The sequence below is a fragment of the Thalia democratica genome, chromosome 2, assembly GCF_965202585.1.
Source record: "Thalia democratica chromosome 2, ktThaDemo2.hap1.1, whole genome shotgun sequence".
Lineage (NCBI taxonomy): Eukaryota > Metazoa > Chordata > Thaliacea > Salpida > Salpidae > Thalia > Thalia democratica.
The window spans coordinates 46,173,152-46,196,843 of record NC_139166.1 but is presented as its reverse complement, the minus strand read 5'-3'; the positions used below and the strand labels follow the sequence as shown (position 1 = coordinate 46,196,843).

Genomic DNA, 23,692 nt, shown 5'->3' with positions numbered 1-23,692 from the left:
GATAGAGAAAGTTTTTATGGAAAAAATTCTCTTGCATACTTTGTAATATCATTTGTAACAAACTTTATCGGGTTTCTAGTAAACAAACAAATTTTCAAATTACAAAACTAAGTGAAAATGTTTTTAATAATTTTTAAGGTAAAATTTAATTGTAACAAAAGCTTTTTGAAGTAATTTTAAAGTAAGATAAAGATAAAAATCAATTGTTCAAAGAATTTAAAGAAAAAAAAGAAGAATTACTTGTAGTACAACTAAAACAACTTTATAATATTTTTTGTATAATTAAAACGAACGATAACTAGCACCTTAACCGCTTACTGTTTATACAACTAAAAAAACAATATCAGTACTTCAGTTTTAAAAAGAAAGATAGAAGCATAATTAGATAAAACACAGTAGCTAGAAAACAAAAGGGAGTAATTAAATTTCACTCAAAGATTAACATTTATCTGACATGGATTTATTACAAGTTTACATATTTAAATTAACATCAACGATAATGTATAGAACTTTTAAAACATAGCTTATCAATTTTCAATGTTAAATTTAAAACTTTTATACAAAACATTGAATTAGTAACTTAATAATGATTCTTAACCTGTTTTTGAATACAAACTTTGTTTAAGGATATGGCAAAAAAAGTTTGGTTACTAATAACTAAATACTTAACATGTATTTGTGATTTACGTATAATTATTTATATTAAAATTATTAATACTTTATTTAATCACAAAACTGAATTCTTAATGTAATTTACTTATAAATCTTCTAGGTAAGCTACTAAAAACTACTAGATAATACTTTTAAACTTAATTTATTATAAAACAAGTAACGTAACCTAATACATCTCTTGTAACCTAATATAAAAATAATTTACTCAGCAAAAATTTTGTTAAAATATTTTTTAATAAATTTATCTTACAAAACAGAAGTTGGTTTGTGAAAAGATTAATCATTGTTTTTTAATGTATGCGATATTTTACTTATTCATATTTTGTTGTAAGACAATGTTTTATACAACATTATCTTATAATATAAAACATATTATTAAACCCTATAAGTGTTTCGATTTAGAATAAAAGTATAAAATTATTAAGCGTTCTAAAAATTTTAAACGTAAAAGAGCACTGTACTAAACCACAAGAATACTCATGTAACCCAATTTAAATGAACGCTTGTTAATCTGGGGGATGTTCCGGACAAGTTTGACTCTTCTTAAACCACTGTTGTATGCACCTGTTCCAATAACACAAGCTTATAATTAAGTTCTATAAAAGAGTACATTGCACTACAAGTGAACAATTGTTTAATTTAATATCTTAATTATAAATGCCTATTTTTATATTTAGGAAATACAATAAAAAACAAAAAACATCGTCGAAAGTCTGCAGAGTAGAAGCCTGGATTTTAGTATTGATCGTATTTAATACGAGCGTAGCAGAGGACAACGTAACAAATCTTGCCTATTAGACAATGTATTAAACGTTGCACGGCAAAAGACAGTGCTGACATCACTGATCAAAACCAGAAAATGGTTGCTTCATGTGAAAGCATATTAAACCGTTTGTAGGTTGAAGAATATAAGTTTTTCGGTTGTGACTAACTAATGTGTCCTAACAAATACAATACTGTCTATCGAAGGCTTGTGCTATGATAATCGAATAGGTAGGACCAATCCTTTTTCTTTATAAAATAAAGAACTTGCATATACTGATTTACAGACTATACTTAAACTAAATATAAGCTATTAGTTTTTACATTTTTTGTAAAACACCAATATTTGTCAGTGTACTACTTAGTAGTTAAAAAAACTTTGTAATACACAACTCAACTAGTTTATTTAGATCAAGACTTATAGTTTTTAATATGATGATCTACAAGGAGGCTTAAAAAAAAAATATATATAATCTGAAAAAGCAAGCTTAACAAAACAACTAAAAGAAAAACTACAACACTACACAACTAAATTAGAAATATTATAAGTTAATTTTTTACTATAATAAATGCTTAGTTATTAGCTCTAATATATGGACTGTATATTAGAAATAAAATTGTGTTTTTAATTATCTTTATTAGAGTGTTTTAAATGTAGTCATAAAAACTCCTAAATGTTTTTGCTAATTTTATAAAAAGTTCTTTTCGTGTATCTATACAACGTTGTTAAAATGAACAAAAATATAATCAAAAGTAATCTAATAACTAAATGTAATTTAGGAAAGTTTGCTTGGAATTTTCAGGTACACAAAATAAGTAAAAATCAATACTAAGTGTATTTCTTCAAAAACAATACTATGCTTATTAAAATTAACTCGAAAAATTAAATATAAATTTGATTTTAAACAAAAAACTATTTAATTGTTCCTCAGTATTTTTATCCGATTTAAATGCAAGGCGGTTTTATATGTTTGTAGGTGAAAAATTTATTCATAAAATTTTTATACTTTTTATGCATTTTCCCGGTAAAACATTGTTGTACAATTTAGATTTAAGGTGCATCCATTTCCCCGATCTTAGAGTCAAGCTTAGTCTTTTTTTTTTTGCGTGACAAATCACTTGAAAAAAAAAATGTTTAGCTTCCTAGCTTTTACAACCGTCACGCTATTTAAATTTTTCAGAAAACAACCCCTATGTGAATTTGTATGGGACCTGAAAATTTCGACCTTCGAGTTTTTGGCTGAAAATTATTTTACACGTAGCAATCATTACAAAAACACATTCTACGTGTTTTCAGGCAATTTGAAGAAAGTTTCTTTGAGGAATTTTTGACTTCTTCAAAAAAATTAAAAATAACGAAAAATGATAAAAAACACAGAAAATCTAAAAATACCTCAATTAAACTTTCTTTAAATGGTCTGAAAACGCGTAGAATGTGTTTTTGTGATGATTGCTACATGTAAAAAAAAATACAGCCAAAAACTCAAAGGTCGAAATTTTAAGGTCCCATACAATTTACATAGGGGTTATTTTCAGAAGATTGTAAATAGCGTGACGGTGGTAAAAGCTAGGAAGATTTTTTTTGTGTGTTATTTATCTAGTGATTTGCCGCGCACAAAAAGCTAGACTAACCTCTGATATTAAATTTTCATTTTTGAGGGGTAACAGATGCACTCTATTGTACATATCAACAAGAATGTTTTTAAAACCATTTCTTATTATTAAACACCAAAATTAACTAAAACATGTGAAGAACTATTTATTTATAAAAAAATTATAATTAAAACTAAAACATTGTTACTTGGCTTTTACTATTTTATAGGCTTTAATTACAACATATTAAAATGGAATTCTACTCATTTATTTTGAACAACCAATTTATTGATAAATTAACTCTGCTTGGATATAAATAATTTATGTTCAATTAAGAATGGTCGATTTTTTTAGATTTATAAGTTATATTCGATGACTATTTTAAAATTATTATTCAAGAACTTGTAGATTATGTAGCAACCTGTTTTTCATTCCAACTATTTTACACAAATCAAACTTTTGGCTAAAAATTATTTGAATTGATGCGTTTGCTTACAGTTATAATTTATTGCAGTCTGTTAAATAATTGTTAGTATAAACTATAGAAATAGTAAAAATAAATCTTATTTATAACATGAAACTAAAGGTTTTAATTTTTTAAGTCGTGCACTTTTATACTTTAACAACGGTTAGCATACTTTCAATGAATATAGCTTTCAACAAACAGGCGGCATAAGTTAAAGGAAGCAATATGACATCTTATCATTGTTGTCTTATAGTACTATACGTAAAAAAAATTAACAAGCTGGTTGTGCATAACAGAAAATATATATTTTTTTTAACTTTAATTTTTAAAAATCTTATAATTTTGTTTGGTTGAAACTTTTTATTCATTGTTAGAACTATTTATAATATAATATAATAATAGTAATTTTTTTTTAATAATGTAGTAAAATAAACACATGAGTAATTAATTCAAATTAACATACATTTTTATTTTCAAGAATTTAACCAGAATAGTAAATTTCGCTCAGAGCTCGTCAGTGCATTAAACAAATAACTCTGAAATTACATTTAAAATACATATAAAATTCATGGAAATAAAATTGTTAATTGAGCAGATCTATAGTAGAAATCTTTTATTGTTTTCTTGAAACCAAACCTATATTCGAATCAATATAATATGCGTAACTTGTTATTTAAAACGTAATTGTTTTGTAATAGTAAAAACAAAGTAAGTATATTTCTAACAAGGGAAAAATAAGAGAAAAATAAAGATAACTGAGTATTATATAAAAATATATTCTAAAATTAATAAAAATTTAGAACTAGAATTATATATGACCAACTAATAAATTTTAAAACTTACCTTATATGTCAAACAATAAATGGATAATCCGTTTTAGTTTAATAATATTCATTTAAATGACCGTTTTAGCAACAAATTTAATGCAAGTAACATATGTTTTTACCACAATGTCACATTTTAAAAAAATATTAGACTAATAAGACGTTTTTCAAGAAACTCAAAAAACAATGTTTTACTTTTAGATAAGTATATGTATAGTACCATACACTGTAAAACATAATAAAATAAGATATAAGCATACAACTTATTGGTTAAATTAATAGTAAGTTTGAACACCTTAACAAAAAAAACTATACGGATTACTATTTTTTGACTAATAAAAATAGAACTCGAAAATATGATAGTTTAATTTGTAATGTAGTTAAAGAAAATTTTAAGTAATATCAAATGTAATAAGCACTACTATAATAGAAAAGCATACCAATTACTTCTTATAACAATAGCTTATGTAAATTAAATACAGAATACAACAAACACTCATACTTTAAAAATTATCAAAACTAATTTATATTTAATTCTATTAACCAAAGATTTTAAAATAAAAATCTTAAAAACCTTAAGCATTCTTATTTTGATTAAATAACTAGTTGTGAACATAATTGTGTTAAAAATAGAGTCATATTAAGTATATAACAGTTACATTCAGATAGTGGAAAATATTACTTAGTAATTACACGTGTTTAAAACTAATTAAACGATAAATTTGGCTTGACTAACATGTAACACAACTAATAATCAATTTAGAACGCTTACCTTAAAACTTTTAAAAGTATCAAAAATATATACTAAAAAAATTAAGTTAATTTATAATAAACTTTATTACTACTTGTCAAATTTTTATAAAATGGTTAGATGAAATTAATAAAAACTTAGATACGCTGGTAGTATAAAAACAGTTGATTTTTATATCAGAAAATTATAATCTTTACTATTCTATGTTTTCTGACCAAAACTTAAATTGCATAATAAAGTCTTGAAAGAATAAAATATATAATCTTTACTGTTTGAATTACTCAAAAACATTACTCAAATAAACATACCCTTTTTTTACATTTTAAGTCACTTAAAATTTTAAAATTTGTTACATTATCATTCTTCAAATATAAACAAGATTTCAATACAAAAAAAAAAAAGGCACATATTTTAGTTGTCTATCAAAATTTCTATAACTTGCTAGGACAATAGATTATACTTAAATATTTACAGGGTTGCCAAACGTTTTTTGTAAATTTCTTCCGAGTGTAAAAAAGTATTTTTTTTGGTAAACATTTAGAATAAAATTAAACTTGAGATAAAAAAAAACTGTCCAAAGTACAATAAAAACATTAAAAAGATACTGTAAAGCTACTTTAAATGTGTCTTTTTTATGTTTTTTAATTCCGAAAAAATTTAGAATAGTAAAAAAAATATACATAACTTATCTTAAAATTACAAAAGTTTATTGATAACAGTTTTTTTACGATTGTGTTATGATAAAAAACGAACAATAACGTTCATAACAAATTTCAAATCTTATGATATCTAAAATCTAATTGAAAAACACGACCACTTATCACTAATTTTTAGATAAGAATAAGTATATTATATCAACTTTTTTAGTGGAACTGTACTTAAAAGTTGAACTCAATTTTAAAATAATTTATTAAAGCAACTTTTTTAATACCCCATAAACATTATTTATTTTTATTAAACTGTACATCTAAGATTTAAAAAAATAGCAGTTGAATAACTTTATTGGACAAAAACCATGATCAGAATTAAAAAATATGAAACTATTAAGCAACTTATATTTAAATGACGTTTACAAACTTACGGATAAAACAACTATATTTTATTAGAAAATTAGGCCACTACTTTTATAAACTTATTATTTAGTTTCAAGTCCCTATTTATATACTTCATATTTACTTTTACAATTTTCTAAATTTACATAACCATATAATAATATATACTATATAAATTTAATAGTAAAAATAATAAAATAGTAAAAAAAACTAGATTGATAGAGGTTACTTTGAAAACAATAATGAAACTAAGTAATCAAACAAAAATAATAAAATCAAGTTTTGTTGCTTTATAAAAAAAATAATCAAAAAGCTTGCTAGTAAAACGAAAAATTTTATATGTTATGTAACTTAGTTATGTAACTGATGAGCGTGTTTGGGATTTAAAAGGGATAAGGGATTTTAATAAAATTTAAACTTGCTTTTATTAAAAATTAGTTAGTAATATAAAAAGTTGCTTATTTAAATTTATGCAACGTATTTTTTCACCACTTTATAAAAAATTAAAGTTCTTTAAAGATCTGCTTTTTCTTAGGGTATGTAGACTAAGGATCTTATATTTTCAGTGAATGCTCCTAGCATGTTTAGAAAAAATTAAATAAATATAAAACTTATAAGACTTAAAAATATAAATGTACTTACTTTTGATATATAAAAAAATATTCAGATTTTTTTCTGTAATAAAGATTAGACAGTAAATAAATAAACAATTCCATAAAATTTCAGGAAAAATTAGATTAATCTTTTTTAGCGTTCTGCTTTGCACTGACTATTGTAATAAATATTTTTTTGTCTTTGACCCGTTATATATCGATAACAATTAATTTTTTTATTATAAACAAAAAGTAAGTGGTATTTGATTGGAAAACAATATCGAAATGTAAACCAGATACTGTAACCCTAACCATTGTGAGTATAGCTAAGTTAGATTGTTGCTGAGGACCATTACCTACAAATTATAACTATTTATTACTTCTCATTTCAATTTACATAATTTTATATAATAAATAAAACAATTATTTTTGATACAAACTTTAAAATTTTACTTCTAAAAATTAGGCTAGCTAAATACAACAACAAACAAATACATTGTGTAAAGACATTGATAATTACTACTAAATTATTTCTAAAAAACTAAAAAATTTAAGTTTACTGAAAATTAATGGCTAAGTGCTCTTCAAGTAAATATTATTTCCATACACAACCTAAAACTACAATTAAAGTATTAAAAAACGCTGAGATTTTAAAAACAAAAATTTACTGTACACAAAGTGCTATCGTAAGACCAGCTGTAATTATTTTAACTGCAGCTTAAATTCTAAGATTTAAATTACATTAAAACATTCTTTCAATTGTTTGAAATGCATATTACGATTCATACTATAAACACTTTAAAAATAATATTCTCAAATTGGATATCTAAAGTAATAAAAAATTAAAATATTCTAACCATTTTAAACGATTCACTAGTGATTTAAGTTTATTGCAAAACTACAGTTTCACAGTGGTAACACACTGTTAAACTGCTATTTAGCAATAAATTTAAATCATTATTACCACTGCAAAACTGTAGTTTTACAATATATTTTCTCTAGTAAATCGTTTATTTTAGGCTCTTTAAATTTTAAAATGAGCAAAGATTTATCAACTTAATTGAAGTGATTTTAAAACTAACTATTTTAAAAAGTAAAAATATTTGTTATTTTTCATCTTTGTTCAGTAACGTAACTCACTACCATATTTCATTACAAGGTAGTTTGTTGTTTATAAATAAACTTGAGGAAACAAATAACGACTTGTTCTTCATGAACGATCTTTTTTAATCGAAAGGTTGACGTGGAAGATACGAAGATAATGTGGAAGATTAAATAGTCAATGGAAAGATTCGAGATCAAACTTCCAGTGAACCAACTACAAGTTAGGTAGAACAAAAGCACACTCCTGTTTTGATTTTTCCAACGGGAAGTAATGAGTCACTTGCCTTAAGTCGATTTATGGACTGTAATGTGCCAGGGAGGCTTAAAAGTGAAATAATTGATAAATGAAAAAGATGGTTTGCATTCCTAATTAGCCAGGAAGGATTTAGCATAAAATTCTGGATATTTTTTTATTTTTAAGTGTACATTTTTAAGTGTAGATTGAAAAAATTCTGTCAAATAGTAAAAATGTTGTCAAAATTTGTTACTTTTTTAATACTCTTTAAAATAGGATTATTTTTGTGTTGTAAAGAGCCACGGGAGGTGTAGACAGAGTTATATGGCTAATTGTATCAAATTTTAATACTTGCTATCTTTACAGGTCCTTCATTATTTATAAACAAACGTAACAAATTGTTCTCAAAACTTAATTATTTAGTTATTAAGTTATTTTTTTTACTTGAATTAAAATAAGTTAAGTTATTGAATACTTTAAATTTCTAAACACTTTTCTAATCATTTAAATACTATAAAAATTGAAATTTCAAATTTTTAGACAAAATAGTAAAAAAGGCAATGTAGCAATTTTATCAATTTTTTAGTTGTGCGTCTAAAATTATAGTCTATCTACAACATTATCTCTTAAAAGCAGAAGTATATTCGAAACCACCGAAAACTAGCTAAGTTTAAAAATAAGCTAAGTAAAGAAGTAGTTCTTTTTGTACCTGCATTTAAAAAAAATTCCATCTTAATTAGTAAATCAAAGACTAAACTAAAACTAAAAATGTTTATTTTTATTTTAAAGACAATATTTATTTAAATATATTTTATAACAGTTTTAAAACAATTCTTTTTTATAAACATCAATTTAGCTTGACAAATCTACGGCCGCCCACAAAGCAACAAACTGCAACACGCGATATACTTTTTAGCTAAGAGCATACTTTTTTAAACTTGAATTCAATAAAAAAAATTATAAGGATAAAATTTACAAAAATACTCTTAATAATAGTTAGTAACTACTACTGCAATATTTTGTTTCTTTTAATATTTTTTTGGTTTAAGTTAGTATCTTTTTATTGATTACTAAAGCTTTTTTAAATAACTGCGGCCCACTAAAAGCTTTTTTCTATACAGTGCAGCCCCCGATAGGGTTGCCAAATATTTTTGGCAGATTTTTTCCAGGTTTTCAAAATTTCCTTCAGTACACAATTTTTGGTCTATTTTTATTTTAAGGTTAATTTTAAGGTTAAGTTTTGGGTAAGAAACTGTTTAAATAGTATAAAAACATTAAAAAGATACTGTAAAGGGGTGGGTGTCAGAATAACACAGCGACAAAATGACACGGTGCGTCACTTTGGCACGGTGCGTCACTTCGACACGGAGGGTCACTTTGGCACAGCGACAAAATGACACGGTGCGTCACTTTGGCACAGCGACAAAATGACACGGTGCGTCACTCTGGCACGGTGCGTCACTTTGGCACAGCGACAAAATGACACGGTGCGTCACCTTGGCACGGTGTGTCACTTTGGCACGGAGGGTCACTTTGGCACAGCAACAAAATGACATGGTGCGTCACTTTGGCATAGAGGGTCACTTTGGCACAGCGACAAAGCGACACGGTGCGTCACTTTGGCACGGAGGGTCACTTTGGCACAGCGACAAAATGACATGGTGCGTCACTTAGGCACGGTGCGTCATTTTGGCACAGAGGGTCACTTTGGCACAGCGACAAAACGACACGGTGCGTCACTTTGGCACGGAGGGTCACTTTGGCACAGCGACAAAATGACACGGTGCGTCACTTTGGCACAGCGTCAAAATGACACGATACGTCACTTTGACACAGCGACTAAATGACACGGTGCGTCACGATAGCATGGATTAGCAAACTTATATGCAAAACTAAACTTCTTCAGTAATATAACTTTTAATTGTAAAATTTTGATAGTAATTAGTTAAACAAAAGATTTATTATACTTTTTCCAAACTATAGTAGCTTGATACATTTGAAACTATAAATGTTACATTGCTTTAAAATTTAAGTCATAGTATAAAAACATAAATTTCTTAAGTTTGTTTTTTACGTTTCACGACTTTTCATATTTATGTAATGAATAAAATTTAGTATTTTTTGTTGTTAAGTTTAATTAAATATTATCAGGAATTGTTTAAAAAAATAACTAAGATTTAAATTAATACAGAGTTATTTCGTAGTAAGAATAAGTCATGTGTGTTTTAACTGTAGTTTTTAAAAATACAGAGTTAAGCTGCTTTTGTAGTAACTAGCCATTTATATTAAATATATATATATATTTATATTTAACAAAAGTTAATAAGTTAGGATGTTTACTTAAAACTCTGTATTGAAAATATATAATAAACTTGTCTGAAAGCAAATAATTAAAATAAACGGACCTGGAGCCTAAATTTATGAAAAAGTTAAAAATAGTATTATGAACAGTTGAGAGAAAATTAAGAGTCTGATGCAACCATTCATGCGCATTTATATATTTATCACTTTAAAAAAAATCACTAGAAGAGGTTATACATACAACATTGCTGCTGCAGCCATTCTATTAAAGTTAATACTTTAAGTCTTTTTTATTTTTACATAACTTTTTAGTCTAAAATATAAAAAATTAAACTTAGAGTATGACAGATATTATAGTATCTTATTACATATAAGGATTTAATTGCATTTATATTTAATACAAAATCAGTAAATAAATTTCATAATGATACAGTAAAAGCAGATTTTAATTTGCGTGTAAAACATTTCTTCTACTTTATATTCTTGAGTTTTATTACAAAGTTTTAAAAATCTCGGTTTTTTCTTAACTCTGTTATGAAAATAATATTTAATTTTCTATTTTTAATCTTGCAACCTATTAAGTCGCCAAAATAGCGCAAGTATTAATTTTTTTAAGCATAAAAACGTAAAATAAGAACCGCATTGGAATTTAGAATTACAACAGCAGAAAAATTGCTTTCGATAACGTCTGAGTTTTAGTTTATAAAACAAATTTTCCTTTGTATTTACATCTACTAGTTTATTGTTTTGATGTACTGAATGATTGATCTAAAATGAAGATTGTATTTTTTAAATCAGAATGTTGCTGAAGTTTAAAAAATATGTTTATATGAGTTTTTATCTTTTTAGTCGTAAAATGGCAAGTCATTTTCTAATTTTTATTACTCGTTTCAAGTTCTAGTACTAAACTGTGTTTAAGATTTTCCATTCGAAAGTAATCAAAAATAAATTTTCGTTAATTTTGGCAGTCGTATTATGTTAAAAAAATTGCTGCTTTTGCATCTTTGTGAACGTTGTTTGGTATAAACAACTAGTTGTTGTTTATTAAGCAAAGCTTTTAAGCACACCTAACACCTTGCTATTGCTTAAAAACGAGCATGTTTTTTATAAGTACGACGATGAGAATAGAAGGTATAAACATTACGTGTTTCACTTTATTTTATAAAGTCACGATCAAAAATTCCTACGGTCTTTGTTTTTAAAGTTAATCAATGTGATTGTTGCTGATTCTACAAAACCGGTTAGAAGACAGGAAACCGAAAAGTTTCCTAGAAAAATAAGATCGTTGTCCATACCAATAAAGATTGAAGTTTCACAACAAATCGTTCCCTCCCTTATTAACCACCGTGTCATTTTGTCGCTGTGCTAAAGTGACGCACCGTGTCATTTTGTCGCTGCGCCAAAGTGACGCACCGTGTCATTTTGTCGCTGCGCCAAAGTGACGCACCGTGTCATTTTGTCGCTGTGCCAAAGTGACCCTCTGTGCCAAAGTGACGCACCATGTCATTTTGTCGCTGTGCCAAAGTGACCCTCCGTGCCAAAGTGACGCACCGTGTCGTTTTGTCGCTGTGCCAAAGTGACCCTCCGTGCCAAAGTGACGCACCGTGTCGTTTTGTCGCTGTGCCAAAGTGACGCACCGTGTCATTTTGTCGCCGTGCCAAAGTGACGCACCGTGTCATTTTGTCGCCGTGCCAAAGTGACCCTCCGTGCCAAACTGACGCACTGTGCAAAGGTGACGCACCGTGTCATTTTGTCGCTGTGCCAAAGTGACGCACCGTGTCTATTTGACGACCGTGTCATTTTGTCGCTGTGTCATTCTGACCCGCTCCCCTGTAAAGCTACTTTAAAAGTGTTTATTATAATACCAAAAAAAATGATGATGACAAAAAAAATAAATCTATATGATAGATTTTTTGTATCAAATCGAATTTTTATTACTGAACATGTTAAAATCGTTAAAAATTCCAGGTTTTTCCAGAATATTTTAGTGATTTTGTTCAGAATTCAAGGCTTTTTTTCAAAATTTCTCAAAGTTTAAGTTTTTCCAGGTTTTTTGGCAACCCTACCCCGATCACCTTTTTTTTTCTAGAAAAAATTAATTGTTACCTAAAAAAAGCTTCCGTCTTAGGGAATTTACCAAACTAGTATTTTTTGTAATTTATTTCCTTAATGTTTCATAATACAATTTGACTACATTTGAGATGAAATGTTCATGTTTAGATGTTTGAATTAGATAATATGATTATTTAGGCAAAGATTAAAACATTTTTATCTACAGTATATGATTATATACTACATTTAAGTTTTGAAATTCAAATACTCTTTTCTGAAAAAAAAAAGATGTTGGTAGAAGTAGAAACTAAAATAAATCATTCAAACTAAATAAGATTTTATTAGCTTAGATTACCGACTTAATAGAATAGTTTATTGACCTGAAGATTAGTATACTACTTAAACGCATGTAGTAAAGTTTGACTATATTCTATTCTAAAAAGTCAAAACACTTAATCTCAATCTAACGCAAACAAATTTATTTAAAACAAGAGGTAAGCGAAGCAAAACAAACTAATACATAAAAGCTACTAATTTTTTTATGTTTTTTTTTTGTATAAACAAATATAATTCTTTTTTTAGCTTTAATGACTATTTTGTTAAATTTACATTTCATTAATTATCTATTTAGTACAAAATTACTGACGTTTACGGCAATAACTTTATTTTGATAAGAGAACTTGAAACTTTTTTTTCTAGTTAAAATGTATTACATCCTTTAAAAAGTAAAATTGATTACTTTTTAAAAATATAATTATAAGTAGTACTCAATAAAACTATCATAAAACTTATATGATAAGTAATAAAAATAGTAAACTTTAAGAAGGGTTGCTACTCTATAATTACGATATGTAAACTTGTACAAACTAGTTCTTCGTTACTAAATACTTTAATAAACAAGCACATTTCGAAAAATTAGTGACAAAACTTGTCTACCGATTGCTGTTAATTTTTTACATAAAACATACTTGTGCTAAAATAATTCCTTTAATTTAAATAAAACACTTCAATAGACATTAAGGGCATAGGGTTGCCAAACATTTTTTTATAACTATATTTTATAAATATTTTTATTAAGAAAAATTAACATTAGCACTTTTTCAAAGACTAGAGTGTATACTATAAGATACTTTTTATAGAACAGAAAAATTTAAATCAACTTTAGAGATACAACAAGTTTTGTAAAAAATCCGATACAACCGTATAAAATCAAAAAACTTCGAGGCCAATTTTCTCGGAATTTTGAAAAAATTCTAAAAATCTACCTCCTCCTTCATTTTTTTAGCAATTTAATTCAAATTCTTAGGAATTGTAATTTTCATTACTACAAACAACTTGTACAAAGCAGATTTTTGAAAAAAAATAAGTAAAAAAATTATGACCAAAATAATTAACAAAAAAAATGGTTTTTTTTTTATTAGAATTTTTTTTCAATTAAAAACAAGTTTCCTACAAGTTATTTAAAACTTATTAAAGATTACTCTAAGTAAGTTTTAAAACAGTTGCTCCAAAACTGAAGGAGGAGATAGATTTTTAGTGAAATAGTCTATTTTTGTACTTTTAGATTGCGCCTCCCATTAAGAACCTATTGAAGGCTCTAACTTTGATCGCTTAGATCTTAAAAGTTACTTTAAATTTTAACAAGCGGTAGAGTAATAAGTAGCTTATCTAATTAAGTTAAAAATAATACTAAATTTAAAAAAATTATTTACTCCCTATGCCTTTTACATGCGAAATTATAACAACTGTTTTAAGCAAGATAGAAATTTTTACTCATACACTGTTTTATACACAAATGCTAGAAAAAAACTATAAATAAATAGGTTTAATGTCGTATATAAATACTTATTTTCAAGTCAATAATATATAAATTTGTAAAAAGAAACTAAGCCTAATTAGTTATTATTTTAAAAACAAACAAAAAGAACTACAACTGTTTTCAAATCGCTTAAGTATTTTTGTACTTAAAGTTTTACTTAAAATATGAACTAAGATTGTGGTTAATAAAAGATCAAGTATATAAAAAATAAGCTATTTATTTACTTTATATTTATTCTGATGTGATATGACTTTAAATAAAAAAGTATTTGAAAATTTCAAGTAACTTGAAGCTGCAGCAATATACAAAATCAGCGAAACGACGCTGTTTTTAGTGACATGTGTCAAGCACAGAATAGAAAAAGGGGCCGTACAAAGTGCAAGTATTTATGCGTGCAGTGTTGTTGCAGTTTAAAAACGGGTTTTGTATCGATCGCATGGCAAGTCACACCTGCTCGTTATAATGCAGTGAGCGAGAAGCAAATGACATGAATTTGTAAACTTTTTATCAGTGTATTCATACTTTAGTTTGTGTGTACAGATTAGTTTGAAATTTATTCAAAATATTTTTTCAATTACTTAAAACTTTTTAAGTAGTATTTTAATATAACTTTTTAATTAAATGATAAAAACAATATTTTTGATAAACAAAAATACATAATTTAACATAAAATCGCACCAAGTTCTAAGAGATAATTATAATCTTTTTTTTTTTTCAATTATAATTAACAAAAAAATTTGTTATAGCCTATTGAAAATAAAGTTCTTATAAATAATCATTAAAACTTGTCAAAAGGAATTTACTTAAAACCAATTACTTTTGTAAAGTAAATTGCATAAATATTAAAAGGTGTTATTGTTTTGTAAACTAATATTTATAAGAATAATTTATTTGACCTATTTACTTAATGAAGTCTTTTTTAAGTTATCCTTTGTTAAATATAAATAAAGCTGATAGATATTTTCGCTAAAACTAATGTTTCACTAAATGTTGTTTAAATAAACTGTAAAAATAAAATGATTCAGAAAAAGATTGAAATATATACAAAGGTTAAAAGTAATTTAAAAACTTGCATAATAATATATTTACATTACTAGTATTTTTTGTAAATATTTAAAATAAATTTGCATTAGTAAAAAAAGAAGTTGTATGTTGACCAACAATTTTAAAAGTATTTACTTTAATGACGTGATTCGCATTTACGCTGCTCTCAACAGCAAATACTTTTGCAAATATCATTTAGGACATTTGTTTTAAAATTGAAACAAAAACATTACTAATAAATACTTCCAACAATAATGATTTTAGTCAAAAAAGTATTCAAACGTAAACGAACTCAATATGGTACACGCAGAGACAAGGAAGCCTGGCGATCTTGTCTCCTTTCTCCATTTCCTCCAAGCAAATTGAACATTCTCCTGCATCGTGCTTCAGTTCGTCTTCTGAAAATTAAAAACTTTATTTCTTCAAGTTCAGATCCATATACCCATATGGGGGTCAACCTTGTTATTTACAGGTGAATCTTATTTTGTTAATTTGTTCTTAGCTTTCAGACACTTTTCACCACATAACCAAATTCAAATAATATTCGATATATATGGGATCAAAGGAAAGCTTAATAAGTATCTTATGGAAGGCTAGGAAGACTATTACACTAAAAACTAGTGACCTACCAGATCCGGCCTTATCCTAATACTATAGATCCGGTAGATAACTAAATTTACTTTACTCGTTACAACTCCTTTCAGTTTTTAAACCTAAATTATCATTCTATTGCTTAGAAAAAATTAGAATGTATAAATGTTTACAGCTCTTTAGCGCCTTATTGGTTGATAAAATTATTTATGATTATTATTAAGTTTTCTAATTAGAAAACTTTTAATAATGTCTCTATAAAAATATCTTTCCGCACTACCACCTTCTGTGTATTCCTAAAAACTATTTTCTGAAGCTGGTAATTTGTACGAGCAAAAATTCGATTGCTTCTAAAGACCAAGGAAAACTTTTTATTTCTTCACAATAATTTCAAAAAAAACTTGAATTTTTTTTTCAGTTTAAAAGTGTAGTCTTTTACAATTGTAGTTTGATTTATATCTTTAAACAGTTTCTATAGTTAATACTCTACTTCTTTTACGTTTTTTAAGTATTGTTAAAAGCAAGCTAAATTCTAACTTTAATTTAAATTTTTTTATTGAAATTGTATTTTTTCTATTAGGATTTTACTATGTATTTATTTTCTATTATGAGTTCATGTTATTTTCAGTTGTACTTCGTTTTATAATTTAAAAAGCTGCGACAGTTAATACTCTATTTCGTTTTTTTGTAACAGTAAAAACTATATCTTTAGTTTAACATACAAACATTTAACTTTATTTGTATTTCGATTTCTATTTTAAGCAGTTACTATAGTTGATTTTTTTTTACAGCATACAAATAACTGAAATACAAGTTTATCGTAAATGTATCTTGTATTCATATCAAAAAAGTTAAACTGATCTCATGTATGTAGCTTGAATTTTTTTTTTCTTAGCCAGACTTATATTTTTTGGTTTTTAAAATTAAGTATTTCATGTTTACTATTTATTAACTAACATGTAAAAATTATTATCAAACTTTTTTACAAAATATTAATATAACACTTTAATATTATGTGTGAACTTGTGTTCTACTTACATTACAAACAACTTAAAGTATTCAGGATCTTGCAGTATCCTAATTGTGTATATCCGATAAATCACTACTAAATATCTTTTGTTTAATGTTTTATTAATCTACTAAAATTTTAAGGGTATTGGGGAAACTAAGCTCAAAAAAACGATAGATTTTTATAGTTAACATTAAAGTTTATGAGACAACTGACAATCGAAAAACTATAGTCCATACAAAACTTGTTACAAAAAAAATATAGGTCTCAACAACTTTTTTTTGACATAAAAAATGACTTGAAAACTTTAGGCTTTCATATAAGAGCTAATGTTATTTTTATTAAAAAAGGCGGTGACCACTTATAATAGCCTTTATTCGCATCTACTAGCTCGTAGAACTTTTAAAGCTCTAAAATAGATAATTTTTTTAATCAACATCAAAATCAAAATACTTAAACATAACTTTATTTTTATTGTAAGAATTTTAAACTGAATACAAATGTTGTTGCACAATTGATAAAAAATATATAATAGAATTGATTAATTGTTTCAGTGTTTTATGACTAACATTTTTAAAGTTACAATTTTTGGCATAAATTTTAAACAAAGATTGGCTAATATCTTATCTTGTTATTTTTTCTAACAATTTCTATTTAAAAAACAACAAAATACTCTTTTAAATGTTTTCAAAGTGTATATATGTATATAAAAAGTTATATAATGTATACTACAAGCCTTTAAAAAATAATCACTTAATTAAAATATGTAAACTAAAACATTGCAATTTTGTTAATTTTATGTTGAGTAGTTTATATGGATACATAATGGATTTATTGTATATTCTTAAAGTTTGTAAATAAAAACTTATTTTACACTTTTTTTATCTAATTTCGAAAGATATTTTTAATCATTAGAAATAATGGTTGTTTTTAATGTGTGACCAACTTAAATAAGGTATTTTGGTTAACGTTTCAAACTTTTTTTAGTATTAAAGCCCTGTGTAAAATTTAGCATTGAAAATGTGCAGTAACTACTGTTTTACTTTTGTAATTAACTTGGATACAAAGTATTTTACTAAATGTTGATAAGTTATACTAAACAAAAACTTACCTCAACTATTACAACTTAATTAAATAGAAATATATTTTGTATTCTTTTTTTTTTTTGTATCTTCAAAAAAATTAAAGATTTAATTAACCAGGTTTTTATAATGGCATAATAAGTAAACTTCTACATAATTTTAAAATTGAGTCAAAATGAGCCTACAACTATAATTAAATACAAAACTTTCATTTTTGGACTTATCTCTGAAATTAGTGGTCAAAGAGTCAAGTTTCTAATGATATCAGAGCTCTACAAAAAAATAAAATCTGTATAAAACTGAAGTTATGCAAATTGGTACTATGCCAAACATTTTTTTTTTACTTAAATCAAACTTGGATATTTTTAAAACAAGAAAATCAACTGTGAATGAAAGATTATCAAAAAAAATTAACCTAAAAATATTTGACATTTTTTTCAAAAGATCTGAAAAAATAACTTTAGTTTTGTTTACTAATTCTAATCAGAAATTTAATTTAAAATTTTTAACTTCAAATTCTTGAGTAACTGTTTATTATACTTTTATCACATAAATTAATATATTTGAATTAATATTTAGTTTAAACAATATACTTTAATTTAATTCATAAAATTCAAAAAAAAAATTTTAATTTTATAAGCTCTCACTCTATAATGATAAACTTATAACTATTTTAGATTTTTGAATATAAAACTAAGTAAACTAATTTAAAACTAAAGTTTGTTTAATCTTTTAGAGCTTTATATATTTAAAAAATTAAAAGACGTACAAGCTAGTTACACTTTTATCAAATATTATACCAAAAAACATTATTTTATTCCAAGTAATTAAACAATAATGAAAAAACAAACCATTGTATGATACACGAGGTTTTGTTATGCACATCACAAAATGTACTTCAACATCTTCTGCTGGAATCATTTTTCCACACATAGAGCAAACAGCATCTTTAGAAAAAGTTTATAATATAAGTTCTTTGCAAACAAACCTCATAGTTGTGTATACAAAAAAGTAGCTCCAAAAAACAGTTTCATAGTAGACTGCCTACTGTTAAGGTCTAATGAAACAAAGCTTGATTTTAAAAACTATACTAGTCTTTACCTTTTCTGTAAAAGTAGTGTGGTAAAGATTGCGACAAATTAGGTTGTGATCTTCTTTGCAGCCAGTTAAAAACACGTGAAGATCTACTTTCATCTTCAGATGAGCTAGATGAATTGTCATAATTACCAGCTGCACCCACTCTTTGCTGTGGAATTCTAAGAGTATTAGGCTCTGCTGTTGAGTGTGCACGTTCAAGCCTAGCAGTACTTGGAAAGTTTATATACCGCTGTTGGTTTTGTCTGCTTGATGTATTACCTTGATCACGTCTCCTTTGGGAAGAAGTTGATGACTGCTGCTGTAGTCCTAGAAAACTCCTTTGATTTTCATTATTTGAATGATCATTGCTCTCAACACTTTGCTTTGCTCCCATTTAATACATTAAACTACCTAAAAACATTTTTGTAGACAACTAAATGTTTTTTTTTATCAGAACTGTTTGCTTTTTAAATAAAACTATATTTCAGCTACAAAATTTTACCACATTTTGTGGTTGTTAAATGTTGAGAAGTTTAAACTGGTGGGTTTTGCCAAATGACAGCCACCAAACATTTTCATTAAAAAAATATTTTTCTTCATATTTTAATTGGTAAGTAAGTCTTAATCATTAAATGAGAAAGTGAAATTTCAGATGATGGAACTTGCTTGCTTGACTTTTACATTATGTTTTCTTGAAGAAAGAAAAGTAACTAGTAATGTATTTTCACTAAATTTAAAATATACAAATTTATATGTAAACTTATCATATGTACACTACATGTTTATTTTATAAATCTACAATTCTTAATATAAACTTAATCAAGAAATCCTAAAATAAAATTAATATTCTGGTTGCTTACTCTTTTGTTTGCAGGGATGCCACTCTTTGTGGGAAAAAAATGTCCTGAGTGACCTTAAACTGTCCTGAGTTATCCTGAGTTTTTAAAACCAGAAAAAAAATCTTATTATTTTTAATGAATAAAACTCAAATTTAAAAAAAAATTGTTATAAATTAACAAACAATTGAAACTAAATTAACTTAATTTCATTAAATACCTATAAAAAAACTAGCCTGAGATTTTCAAAAAATTTTAACTATCTTGTGTATTTTATAAAAAACTAAACTGGCCTGAGTCATCCTGATTTTTTTTTAATTTAAACTAGCCTGAGTTATCCTGAGATTTTCAAAAATTTCCAACTTTCCTGAAATATCCCAAGTATACTGAGTGTCCTAGAGTGTGTGGCAACCTTGAAGTTATAACCAATCATCAGGTTTTATCAATTTTCTGATCAATTAGTTCAAGGAATTTTTGTGGTTTACTGTATTTAAACTTGATTAGCTAAAGTTATAATCATATTTAAGCAGGTTGAAAAAAACTTTCAGGAAATTATTAACCATTTTTACTTTTGTAAAATGTAAACAAAATAATTGAAAATAGCCCTTTATTTATAAACAGTTATACAAGTTACTTACTAAGTTTAACATCTTGATTACAATTTTAGATTTGCAGATGGACACTCTACTACCATAGCTCTGTCAGAGTTTGTGGAAAGTATATTTTCATCCTTTGAATAGGATAAAGCAGTTTGTTCTATTTGTTGGATCTGAGCAAAGCCTTTGACTGCATGTACAGAAAAGTAGAATTAGACCAGTTTTTTTGTTTTTTTATTATAAATTTTTTATTTTTTTATTTTTTTAAATTCTTTTCAACAGAACTTTTTTAATTTATAAGGAACACTTCCTGAAATTTTGAGGTAGTTATCTCAAAAAACGTAGGAGAAGATAGATTTTTCATGAAAGAGTCTATTTTTGGCATTTTGGTTTGCGCCTCCCATAAGGAGCCCATTGTTGCCTCTGACTTTGAACTATCTTGAGGTTTTTAAATCTGTTAAAAGCATCATGTAGCTTAATAAAAACTATATAAAATAAAATCAGATTGTGAAAAAAGTGTTTTACCCCCCCCCCTATGCCCTTAACTTGCAGCATTTCTTTCTAACCCTAATAAAATACATAATCATTTAACAAGATTTTCAGAAACAAACTTTTTTTACAGGAGTAAATAGTCTTTGTTGTATTAAGTTGTTATCCTTCCTGGAAAATTATTTATTACAAATTCAAACAGCTACTAAGTTTTAAAGCTAAATTGAATCCCTTCAGAAGTGAAACTTAGTCACTGACTCAAGTTATAATAAGTATTTCTCAATATAATAATCTTCAACTTGAATTTATTCCTTTGTTTATTGTATTTTCACAACACACTTAATTATCCTATCTTTGTTATAAACTATGAGAGAGGAAATGCTCAGAAACTTAAATGACCAAAGCTACCTTGGAGCATTCAATCTGGACTTTTAGATGTTTTACTCAATTCAACAAGAAAAATGAAAAGCTAAATTATTTTTATATAATATTAGTTAAGTTTATATCATAGTTTTTAGTGTTTGTGCTCACCTTATTTTAAGGTGATTGGTAGTGGTCTCATTGAATAGGTGTAAACAGAGCTGGATTTTTCTTTATTGTTTTAGTTTTTTTCTTGTATCTAAAATGTAATAGTAAGTTTCATCCTCAATGACTGTGAAATGAAACAAGTAGAGATATCATTTTTAATCAGATTTACATTTTCAGAAGATAGAGATCCTGAATTAAGGTGTGAGAACTTTTTTTTTTGTTGTATATTTATGTGAAGTTTGTTTAACCCATTTATATATCTTTTTTTCCATAGTACTTATTAAGTTTATATTTAAACTTAGCTGTTTGTTTATAGGATTGATTCTTTATGTAGTTTAAAAAAGTTGCTTACAAATCAACAAAAGAGCTAAACAAATATTGAATAATTTAAATTTTTATGAACCTTAAGCAGACATACTAAATATTTATAGACACTATTTAAAATTAAATCATGCTTTTAAAGTTTTATGTTTACGTTATTTTACATTACAGGACATTACTACTTCTCCCTTCTTGTTTACTCTTTAGTTGTTTGATACATTTTAATCTCTTATTATTGACAAACATAAATGCTATAAGCATATGATTATTGCTCTTGTAGAAAGGGCAAAAGAAAAAGTAAACCTAAAATATCATAAAAATTAAAATCTAAGGGAAAATACCATGTGGTGTCCATGGTAGACTATGGTTTCCATGGTATACTTACAATTCCAACCCAATCAAATCCCACCTGTGCACATCTCCCACTTTTTTTTTTCCTTTTGGGTTTTTTACTAATATCTCTTTATTTTTTTTTACTGTCACTGTTACCCCTACCCCTTACCATTGGCTAGTAAGCGGTTCTTGTATTTGATTGGGTGGAATTTTGTGAGACCTAGTTCGGTTTTGTTGTCAATTTTGACAGTAATGGGTTAAAAAAGAGGACTTCCAATTTTTTAAAGTTAAACTTATTTATTTCAAAAGAGTATATACAATTACTTAAAAATATATATAATATATTATTATTTTTAAGTTAGCTTAAACAAATGTATACAAGCAATGATGTACAGATATGACAAAGAGCTCTTTCTCACTACCAATCCAAAGATCATATTATTCTTTCTTTGTATATAAAGTAGCTCTATCAAAACTAGTAAAACCTAATATAATCAGTAAAGTAAAAAAATTGTTTAAGTAAAAAATTTTTCTCAGAGACAAAAACGTAAAATAAGTGTAACAGTTAAGAGTAGAACTAGATCAGAACTGAAAATAAAGTCAATAGTTATAGTCTACTTACGAAACTTACTTTAGTTTCAGAATTTTATTTTACAAGTTAAAAAACTTGAACTTAAAACTTGTAAACTGTAATATAATTTTCAGTCTAATATTGTTTTTATCATAAAAATATTATCAAATACGTAATACATAATATTTTCTCATGGATAGTAAAATACTATAAAAAACAGTGTTAATAAGTTTAAATAAAAAAAATTATTAAGTATAATAAAAGAAAAGAAAATAGGATACTTAGCACTAAACAGTCGCGTGAGATGGAACGCTGGAGCTGTTACTCCTTCTAGAAAAATATATTTTAAGAAATGTTTCAGTTTTAGAGGGGTCTGATTGTAAAGCTTCGGTGCTTTCCCTAATGTTTGCTGAGTCGGCAATTTTTTTTAAACTTTTATTTCTTAATTTATACCCTTACGCTTAACCCATTTTACCCAAACATATAAAAAGTTAACCAAAAATTGAAGCTTTAATAAATAAATATAAATTACTGTTTTTTTTTTGCTTAATCAACAAATATAAGGGGAAACACCAGACCGTTTAAACAAGACTCGTTTTAGAGTTGTAGAGAGAGACTGCATCAAAAAGGGTCCAGCAGCTTCAGCTGTACAACCCCAAACTACGTTGAAATATTTTTTTAATATAACCAATTGAGCTTTAAAATGATAAAAGTTTTGTTATGATAATTTAAAAAATTTAAAAAGTTATGTATGTTCTTTATTTATGTCCTGGAGGACCTGGACAAGACATTAAAAGGTATCCAATTGGTGTGCGACCCGATAACCAAAAGGTTTTTCGTGCTCCGGGTCTTAGGACTAAATATTTTGAGCATTTTTTTGTCGCTCGATAAGCTGTATCATTATGTAGTAATAAAGTTGTAAAACATGCAGGCAAATAAATATATATGGCTGTAGTCAAATTTGCTTCTAAATTTATTTTCTTCAAATTTT

The 23,692-nt window shown here is 26.0% G+C and overlaps 1 protein-coding gene across 1 annotated transcript; it reads right to left on the bottom strand.

Annotated features, from left to right (window-relative positions):
• Positions 1-937: 937 nt before the first annotated feature.
• On the bottom strand, positions 938-19,433 carry LOC145829671 (uncharacterized). Its single transcript, XM_082937526.1, has 4 exons — positions 19,052-19,433; positions 18,802-18,897; positions 15,561-15,666; positions 938-1,236 (listed from the first exon to the last, which is right to left on the bottom strand). The coding sequence occupies exons 1-4, from the start codon at positions 19,419-19,421 to the stop codon at positions 1,179-1,181; spliced, it is 630 nt and encodes a 209-aa protein (XP_082793652.1). The 5' UTR covers positions 19,422-19,433; the 3' UTR covers positions 938-1,178.
• Positions 19,434-23,692: the final 4,259 nt, after the last annotated feature.